The sequence below is a fragment of the Pygocentrus nattereri genome, chromosome 8, assembly GCF_015220715.1.
Source record: "Pygocentrus nattereri isolate fPygNat1 chromosome 8, fPygNat1.pri, whole genome shotgun sequence".
In the NCBI taxonomy this organism is placed as follows: domain Eukaryota; kingdom Metazoa; phylum Chordata; class Actinopteri; order Characiformes; family Serrasalmidae; genus Pygocentrus; species Pygocentrus nattereri.
Genome location: NC_051218.1, coordinates 12,142,530 through 12,153,054, shown reverse-complemented (window position 1 = coordinate 12,153,054; position 10,525 = coordinate 12,142,530). Strand labels below are relative to the sequence as shown.

Sequence of the window (10,525 nt, the reverse complement as noted above, 5' to 3'; positions counted from 1 at the left end):
AAGATAACCCCATATCTCTTTACTGTGCTTCTTCCACGCTTCACATTAAAAGGGCCAAAGTAATCTACACCAGTTTTGGTGAATGGGGGTTCGTCTGGCAGAACTCTGTGGGTAAGTCTGCCATTAGTTGTTGGCCAGTACCACCTTGCAATCTCCGACAGGTGACGCACTTTGATAGGACCTTTCGAATTAAGGCAGTAGCATTGGGAATCCAGTATTTCTGATGTAGTTGTGAGAGAACATGATTACGTCCACCATGACATGTTTCTTTATGGAACTCTTGCACAATCAACTCAGATATTCTATGGTCTTTGGGCAGAATGGCAGGGTACTTGGCTTCTTCTGGAATGGCTGCTCGCCTAAGTCTCCCACCAACTCTGAGAATGCCATCAATCATTACTGGATTAAGTTTGCAAAGATGACTGCCTTTCCTAACATGCCTGTTCATTTTAAGAGCCAAAATTTCCTCATGAAATTTCTTTTGCTGGCAATAACGAACAATGTCTTGCTCAGCTCTCTGAAGCTCTTCCACTGTTAGAGTTTTCTTGACAAGTTTCCTTCTGAAGCTTGACATTTCTTTCTCCATCTCAGTCTGTGAATGACACTGGCTTAATTCCTTTCTCCTCTTAGATAGCTTCAGCAATGTGGTTTTTATTCTGAGAAGCCACGCTGTTGCCTTTTTAAGACGTAGCCATGAGGAAAAGTGCTCAATGAGCTGCTTCATTGTGTCTCTGGATTCTTCAACTGCAACAACATTGACGATTACAGTTTTCTTTACCTCAGGGTCCGTTGTTGTAGGCTCATCCAGGTGAACAATCGTCTCTGGCCATTTATGTGCTGGCTTTGTGAGAAAGTCTGGGCCACTAATCCAGGATTTGTTCTGCATAAATGCATCAACATCTTGTCCCCTTGATGCATAATCTGCAGGATTTTGTGGAGAGCAAATGTATTTCCATTGAGAGACTGCAGAAGTCTCTATAATGGCCGCTACCCTGTTGGCCACAAAGGTGCGGAATCTTGTAGTTTCATTGGCAATATACTTCAGTACAGCTGTGCTGTCTGTCCAAAATACAGAGTCCCCTAATGGAAGCTGTAGTTCTTTTTTTAGCATGCAATCCATCCGCGTTGCTAATGTTGCTGCAGTCAGTTCCAGTCGTGGGATGGTTGTTGGCTTGAGAGGGGCTACTCTAGCCTTTCCCAGGACAAATGCGCAGTGTATTTGATTGTGACTGTTTTGTTGGACGAGATATGTGACTGTGCCATAGCCCACTTCACTGGCATCTGAGAAATGATGCAGATGAGCAGATACAGGATCTCCAAAGCAGGCAGGCTTAAAACATCGATCAAGTTCAAACTCACAGAGTTGTTGTATGCCCTGTACCCACTTAAACCACTGCTGGGCAAGGTTCTCTGGCACAGCATCATCCCAGCTGATTTTGGATCTGCTCAATTCTTGCAAGATATTCTTAGCAGGCAAGATAACTGGTGCCAAGATCCCCAGAGGATCGTATACTGAACTCACCATGGACAGAATGCCTCTTCTGGTAAGGTTTTACACAAAAAAGTAAATTACTGGAAATAAACATAGCATCTTAGAACAGCTTTAGTACTTGGCCCATACAAGGGGATTTAACATTTTTTTTCAGCCAAATCAGTTTTAATGTTCCATTCATATATTCAAAGTCTATTGCTTTTAACCCACCTTCAGAGAAGTCTTTAACAGTCATAGCTCTTTTAATATAGTGAGTTCGATTCTTCCAAATAAAGTTGAAATTAAGCTGGTTCACAGATTTAACCAAGACTGGGCTGAGTGCTATTGCAGATGCAGGGTGAACACCTCTGGATATGCTTTCCATTTTAGTGAGATAGGTCCGACCAAAGATAGATAACTCTCTCTGCAACCAAGCACTTAGTTTGTATTTACATTCACCTATATATTTTTAAAAATTAAGTAGCTCCCTCTCAAACTGGGTGCACGCAAGCTGGACTGAGAAATGAAGCATCCAGAGCAGATGCATGGCAAAGCTGAGGTCCCTGATGGATCGGCAGAAGGTCATTGGTTAGTGCTTGATCTTAGGGAAACGTTCCATGATCCATGATGTTGAAGTCGGAGGAATCGGAACTGCTATTTCATTGGTTGTTGGATGGGGCGGAGTGAAAGTGATATCATAGTCACCTGTCAACTAGATATGTTTGAGTAATGGACAACACAGCCTAAACTACGATATTTATATCGCCTCTGCTATTAGAATCATACCATGGTCCTTTTTATACTGATTACAGTATCAGTTCATCGTGTGCATGGACACATTTGCTGGACAATGGCACTGAGAGTCAGACTTTTTTATATTAAAAAATATGTGTACTTCAACCTAGATATTGTAGTATGTGTGTATGTTAAATATACACTTAACACTGAACGCTTGAACCCTGAGAGGAAATCTGTTGGATGAAAGAGACTCAAAGTGCTTCTGCAGTTAAAACCCTGTCACACAATCACTGTCCCAGGCAGACCTGCATAATTCCAGTGCTTGCATGAACAGAAATATGTTTCGAAAAACAAATTAACCATGACAACCTCCACATGCTGTCGCAGGGCTTGCGACAATGTAAGGTGAGGGGTGTTCCTTCTTTTTCTTTTCCTTTTCTTTTTGTAGAAGTACTGTATGATATGGTCTGGGAAGCATTAAGATGTGGAACGATATACATTTTTAAATATTATTTTATGACATGCCTTTGGTCTGAATGTTGGTTTTTATGATCTGGTGCAATATCTTGAGGAGGGTGAATCATGTATTATGTGCACTCTTGAAAATACAACCTTAAGAAGTAATAGTGATTATAATAAAAATTGAAGGGAGCTTGCCTCCCCAGACATACTGTGCCCTGTATTTGCCTGTTGCCAAGCACTGTGTAAGCAGCAACAAAGGTCTCCTTCAGCAAGCTGTTCTGGACACAAAAACTGGCAAAGTGCTTTATTGTGTACCCTAAATCTGCCTTCCTTGCATTATTAGGTTAGTGGGGTTTGCATGTTAGTAGGTTGCAGAGAGAAATGCCAGACTCTGACGTGTAAGATTGTGAAAAATGGAAAATTGTCCATTGTGGTGTGAAAAACAACCAGGCTGAGTCCAAAAGTAGTTTTGCCAGTTTATTGGATGAAACCGCTGGACAAAATTTTTTGATACTGAAGAAAAATATGAAAAATATAAATCAAGACAAAAATCATGCTAAATATGAAAAAGTTTAACAAAGGTGAAAGAGAAAAAATGAAATTGGCTTGTGAGCCATTAAAGTGCCCATCACCCCAGTGTGGACTCGGCTGCGCTCTTTCTCCCTTCTAGGCCAAAACAATGAGTTCAGGCTTATCTCTCCAAGCCTCAACCATCTGTTCTCCTTATTAGGTTAGTGGGGTTTGCATGTTAGTAAGTTGCAGAGAGAAATGCCTCTGACACAAGAGTATGATCAAACATAACCTGTTTAATATTAACTTACACATTTTATATTATCAAAGTACACACTTAATATATTAAACAATTAATACATAAATCCAAAGCAAAGCACCAATACACAAACAGTAGTTTCTGATCATGAATCAGTTGTTTTCTTTTATAAGTCTGTTTACTGTTAAACAGTAATTAAAGCTCACTGGAGCTAATGGCATGTCAAACACAGATGATGTCTGACCATGATGATGTAGACGGGGCAGTGTTCGTTTTGGCTGTTTTTTCCCCCCTTCTTAAGCACATTATTGTGTTGAATTTAACAGAGAGACCTGAACTGGGAAACAAGAGCAGTTAAGAAGTTTCTTTAAAAAGCTGGACCACCGCTCCTCCAAACCCATACCACCACTGCAATTCAACCCCAGTTTTAACATGTTGTACCCTAACAGGGCTAAGTTTTAAAAGTTTTAAAAGATTCCCTCATAGAAAACTAATTAGAATTACAAGTCTATCAAAGTCTATATTTTATGAGTGAGACCTGCTCTTATGTGTTATATGTAATGAAATCTCACTGCAAGGAGTTTTAAAATAAATAGTGTACAATTTGTTTGTGCTTAGTCAAAACCAAATCTCTATATACATCCAGTATCCATAGTAGTGGCCGGTTGTGTAAGTGTACAATGCATTAAGGCTTTAGATCCATTTAAAAGGCCTGCTGGTGATTTGTGTCTACAGCTCCTCTTCATCTCATAGTTCACTGCGTGCTCTTTTTCTCCTTCTTCCCTGATCTGTATATGGCAGTAGCGAGAACCCCCACGGCAATAGCTAAAATACCTATACCTACTCCGACCTCCACTGTTTCCCGCACCTGCAAATACCACACAGAATACAACATTAAGGCATAAGAGTACACAAAATGACCTTCATCAGAATTATTCAGTAGCATTGAAGAGGAATTCCACCAATGTTTCAAGATTTCTGCATACTTAAACGATTAAGAATTCAGTATGTTTGGATGTGAAATGCTCTGTTCTAGAGAAACTTACCCAATGAGAACTGTTCAGTGATGGTGAAAGGAACCAGATGTATAGAGTTTAATGCACCTAAAAGCTCCCTCCTTTTACAGTAAATCGTTATGAATAGACTGTCTGATCAAATCAAATCAAATTTATTTGTATAGCACTTTCTACAACTGATGTCACAAAGCAGCTTCACAGAATTCCAGTAAAGACAAAGTTTTAACATGAAATGTAAAACCCCAGGTGAGCAAGCCAGGGTTCACAGGTGCCAGTTCACTGGTGGTTTTCAGTGATAAATAAAATGTGTATGTGTACTGATCTCTGGTTCTTATCACTACTGTTGTAAAGAAATAGGAGTTGGTAAGTTTCTCTACAATTAACCAATTCACATTAAAATGTGTTTACATCTAAACTATTAATTTATGCAGGAATTTTGCAAAATCGATGGATTTCATCTTGCATTATCTCAGTTTGTTGTAGCATAACTGTGCTGATTTACGTAATATTGCTAGTAATAGGAGTAATAGTAAAGGTCTTGCTGGCATCATTGGTTTATTTTACTTGTAATTGAGACTTACTCTACTGTGGTGATAAAACCCCCAACAGTAGCTGGGAGGAAAAGACACTGCTCATGTAGTTAGGAATCTTCCTGGTAATAGCAGCTAAAGAATTTCAGCTTTCAAGTAAAGTTCAGATCTATTGTTTTTGGAGAAATTGATTCCATTCGAGTGCAAACGACAGCTCTGAAAACTTCCTTTAAGAGATTTTCCTTATTTATGATAATTGGCACCACCAAAAAAACACCAAAGCTATCACTTCAGAATACATACCACTACACACTCAGCAAAAATGAAGTGATTCCTCAATCACATTTGAAATTTAAAATCAATTTAAAAAAGCAGACTAAAACAAAACATCAGTCCACATTATGGTCACACTAAAAGCCTATATTCAACTTACAAGCCTCATTGCCCAGTTCTGGGTTTTTGAATAAATCAAGTGCATCATGAACAACAAACTAACAAGCAAAAAACACCTTCACTGCTAAGTTTATTTGTTCTCCACAGCTGTCAGCTGTTCATTAGTTGAGCAAGAAGGAGGTGGAAAAAGGTCAGATGCACTGATTTTGCAGTGTTCACTAGCACAATCCTTATACCTCGTTAAGGCAAATTCCACTGATTGTTCAAAACTGCTGCATAATTAAATTGTTAACATGAAAATTAAGTAAATCAGAATGGTTTGATGGAGAAATGCATAATTCCAGAGACATGTATCAAATCAAAATCGCTCACAGTGGTGATGATAGGAACCAGACATCTGAAGAGTTTAATACCCCTAAAAGCTCCCTCATAGAAAACTACTGCATTAAATGATTACGGATACACTGCCTGTTGCTCAGGACACAGTTATATGTTAGTTTTGAGAGCAGATTTTGACCTGCAACATAGTTTATACATTTGTTTGTTGCAGAAAAATACATACAGGGCAATTTAAGGCAAAAAGTACCCAAAGACTTTTATTCCAGATTTACCACTATTGTACCATTATGTACATTAAACAGTTAAAAACCTGTAGGTTCTGTCATGAGTTTTGAAGAAATATGTCCTTAAATCACTGTTTAATAAAGGTTTTGTAATAATCATTAACTTAGAAATTATTAAAGACAGAGTTATGAGCATTAAACAGAGACAAACAGACCCATTTGGCGGAAGAGCAGGCCTAAGGCTCCCATATATGGAGCGGAGAGAGAGTTTCCGCTCCAGAAGCAGGTAGTGTAGGCCACGAAAGAGATCTTTGATGGTAGGGGCACCTGGCCTAGGAGCCTGAGAAACGCTGCACATACAGCGAGAACAAGCTAGCCACTAATGAGCAAAATAGATAAGAGCTGGTAGAAACTAGCCCATCAGTCAAAATTAATGAGGAAAGCACCCAACACTTGGTCAGAGTGACCTAGTGTCCCAGGATGAGGGGATTATATAAAAATATATATATTTTGAGTTCCCTAGGAAATATGGGCTCCTAAGAAAGCTACAAAAAACAGATCTATTGGTAACCAAGGTGATTTCAGGACAGATTAAAAATAGGAGGGTCGATGATCTCACCCCCAGGAGGGGTGATAAACTCACCCAGGAGTGGTATAAAGAGTAAGATGTTTGGAGTGTCTGTACATTTTGGTTTTCGGGCGCCATTTTGTCACATTGGAACTAATAAATGAAGAAAGCCTTTTCTTTCCTTCGAACCGAACCTGCGGCTGAAGTTTGTTTTTTTCATCTGACTTTGACTTTTTGCAAGATTGATTCTTCACTTTTCTTTAACTTTTGCAAGAATGCTTTTTCAATCCTTTTAATTTGCCACTCATTTTACATTAGAGAACAGATTAAATTAAAACTAAAACCTTGATTTAACTAAATAAATTAATAACGTTTTTTCACATCATCCGGGACTTGTGGGCTGAAGACAAGGAGCTCTGAGTCCTGACAGTTCACTGGCTGTTTTGGATAGCAAATTAAATGGGTATATATGCTGCTACAGCACAATCCCTGATTCCTATCACCACCACTGAAAATAAAACTGAAGTTTGTACATTTATCTACAATAAACTCTCTTATTAAACAACTGAATGATTTGTTGACTTTTTAATGACTGATCTATGCAGAAATGTTCAAAAACATTAAAAAAAAATCCTGCCCTTTCTCATGGGCATGAATCTGTAGGTAACCTGTATAGGACCACATATTGAACTGAATTGAATTGAACCATTTGTCACTGTGTTTGCACACTGTGAAATTAGACCTCTGCATTTAACCCATCTGTGCAGTGAAACACCCACATACATCCACACTAGGGGGCAGTGAGCACACTTGCCCAGAGCAGTGGGCAGCTTTATCCACGGCACCCGGGGAGCAATTGGGGGTTAGGTGCCTTGCTCAAGAGCAGTTCAGTCATGGACTGCCAGCCAAGGGGATTGAACCAGCAACCTTCCGGTCACAGGGCTGGTTCCCTAACCTCCAGCCCACGACTGCCCCCATATAAAGGTGGTTCAGCTCTGATTTGAAAAGATCAGATTTCTTTGTCCAGACAACCCTGATGTGTGAATTCAGCATATTAATGTGAACGTTACCAAAATTAAGTGATTTTACTGTAGCATTAATCTGCAGCCTAGCATAGCTAACCTAATTTTTGTGGCTGTATTATTTATGGAAGCACAAATATACTTTGTTTCGGCTGATACACAATACTAAAGTACTCTGATCATATTGGAGATCCAAAAAAAACTGGATTGGGACCCTGAAACACAGTGATCTTGTGTTTATGTGGACTGTTGTACCTGTCGAGACTCTGGCTTCCCATATCTCAGCTCAGTGACGAAATGCTCGCAGTTCCCCCTGAACACGCAGTAGGGTAACTCTTGGCGCAGAAGGCTGTGCGCGTCTTGGAGGATAGCATTGACAGGACGAGGCTCGTATTTTTTATCCATCAGGTTGTTGATGGCATACTTGTCATCTCCCACCACGTCCCACAGCTGCTCTTTCTTCACTATGGCTTTGTTACACACGATGGACATCATACTGCAGGCGCCGGCTTGGGCATACTCAGCTGCAGAGAAAACAATGACACAAAAAAGAAAACTGCAGTGTTTATTTTTCACCCTCAGCTTAACTGGTCATTTATAATTAGCACCCACTCAAACTGGCCTAACTGGAGATGGGTGTAGCCCAAATGAAAATGAAAGTAAAAGTAAAATGAAAATGAAAGTAATTTTGGTTAAAGGCCAGTCCTTACATACAAGTTTACACAAACATGAATGCTCTGCTAAAACTTTAGTAAGTCATGAATGCACTTCTTAATATTAAAATAAAATGTATTAGCAATGAACTCACAAGGTGGAGCCAGGTGGATGACGTAACCATCACCAATATAAATAGCCCAGTGCTGGTATGCACCCCGGAAGATTTCGATAAGGTCACCTGGCTCTGGCTTCTCATCAAACTGGGAAATAAAAATGTATTATGAACAATTTAGTCAAATTTTATTGTTATTGAATAGGTTGAACACATAAATTCATGGTATTGGAATTTTTAGCTATAAATCTGGAGAAACACAATATTGCATGTAGCCAATTTAAGTTTTAAAGGAATGGTTCACTAAAAAAAATGAAATTTACACAATTTCTCCCCCTGCCCAGAATAATCAATCAGCCAGGACAGGTTAGGAGACACGGCGCTTCACTAGTTTTTGCGCTGGAGCTATGCTAATAGCTAACAAGCAATACAGGTCTGTCACTTTCAGTGATACAGACTCCTGCGCAAAACTAAAAAGCAAACTTCAGACACCAAACATGTCTTGGCTGACTGAATGTTTGGGGTGAAAAGGAGAAAACAGCACATTTGATTTTCAGTGAATATTTAACTGGGCATAAAGATACTCACTTGGGCTGACGCCATTGTTTTGCTGCTGATTGTGCCTTTATGTCGGTCAGAGTCCTGTTAGGAGAAGTTGGCATATCTCATATCACAGTATACAGAATGGGTTACAAAACATACATTTTCAGCAAAAACGTATTGACAATGCCTTCGTTTGTCGAGCTCTGACCTGTTAGTGCTGGAGCTGCCATGGTTTCATCGGCAAAATGACTGACGAGGTTTCATTTTAATTACATGAACCGCAGAGCTTAAAATACACCAGTTGAGAACACAATTTGTTCTGTTTGCTGAATAAAAATGATTTGGTCGCTTTTAGGAACTGAATCTGAGCTGAGCAAGACGACAAAAATAACACAATCACAACAACAGCAGCAGCACAGACAGGAGGGTCGCCTGGTTTTTTAAGCCGCTGAGTTAACGTTAATGCTATTAACGCTGTCAGCCGATAGCTACTAACTAATGATGTAGGTTTGGAATCAAACGGCTAAAGTCGCGGAACTAAATTCACATCAAATAACTAAGAAGCACTTACCGATACACGGTCAGAGCTCCGGAATGGCCTCTCTGTCTCTGAGCGAATATGTAAACATCAAGCGGTCACCCGAGCAGGAGGGACATGACAGCGTCAGCGCGCTATCGCAGCAGAGCTTCTCTTAAAGCGAACACCACCCTGGCAGTGTGAGAGCTCGCACCTGCCTCAGCCGCCACAATATGCTTCATTTATCTCCCAGTAAAACGTCAAGCAGATACTGCCCTATAGATGTTGCATCTTGTATGTATATATATAGATATATATATATATATATATATATATATATATATATATATATATATACAAACATCTGTGAAAGAATGGGTCGCTCTCAGGAGCTCAGTGAACTCAAGCGTGGTACCGTGATAGGACGCCACCTGCGCAAGTCCCATCGTGAAATTTCCTCGATACTTAATATTCCACAGTTAACTGTCAGTGGTGTTATAACAAAGTGGAAGCGATTGGGAGCGACAGAAACTCAGCCACGAAGTGGTAGACCACGTAAAATGACACAGCAGGGTCAGTGGATACCGAGGCAAACAGGTAAACATTTAAGTATAAACGGAACAATTAGGGTGTATCCTGCCTTCCGCCCGAAGACTGCTGGGATAGGCTCCAGCTCCCCCCCGCGACCCTGACGGAGAAGCGGCTTAGAAAATGGATGGATGGATGGATGGAACAATTAGCCTGGCTCTTAGTGACATACACTATATATCCAAAACTATTCACTCACCTTTCCAAATCATTGAATTCAGGTGTTCCAATCACTTCCATGGGCACAGGTATATAAAACCAAGCACTTCTTGCTTCTTACTGCTACAAACATTTGTGAAGCCATGAAGTGGCAGGCCACATTAAATGACAGGGTGTGGCAGAGTCAATCACTACAGACCTCCAAACTTCATGTGGCCTTCAGATTAGTTCAAGAACAGTGTAGAGAGCTTCATGGAATGGGTTTCCATGGCCGAGCATCCAAGCCTTACATCACCAAGCTCAATGCAAAGCGTCGAATGCAGCGGTGTAAAGTGCCGCCATTTGACTCTAGAGCAGTGGAGACGTGTTCTTGCTTCTCCATCTGGCAATCCGTTGGATGAGTCTGGGTTTGACGGT

General features: G+C 40.2%; 1 protein-coding gene across 1 annotated transcript; it reads right to left on the bottom strand.

Moving 5' to 3' along the window:
- Nucleotides 1–3,457: 3,457 nt before the first annotated feature.
- Nucleotides 3,458–9,539, bottom strand: LOC108418221 (phospholipase A and acyltransferase 3-like). Its single transcript, XM_017690119.2, has 5 exons — nucleotides 9,416–9,539; nucleotides 8,890–8,943; nucleotides 8,341–8,449; nucleotides 7,788–8,056; nucleotides 3,458–4,308 (listed from the first exon to the last, which is right to left on the bottom strand). The coding sequence occupies exons 2-5, from the start codon at nucleotides 8,902–8,904 to the stop codon at nucleotides 4,195–4,197; spliced, it is 507 nt and encodes a 168-aa protein (XP_017545608.1). The 5' UTR covers nucleotides 8,905–8,943; nucleotides 9,416–9,539; the 3' UTR covers nucleotides 3,458–4,194.
- Between the last annotated feature and the right edge of the window lie 986 nt (nucleotides 9,540–10,525).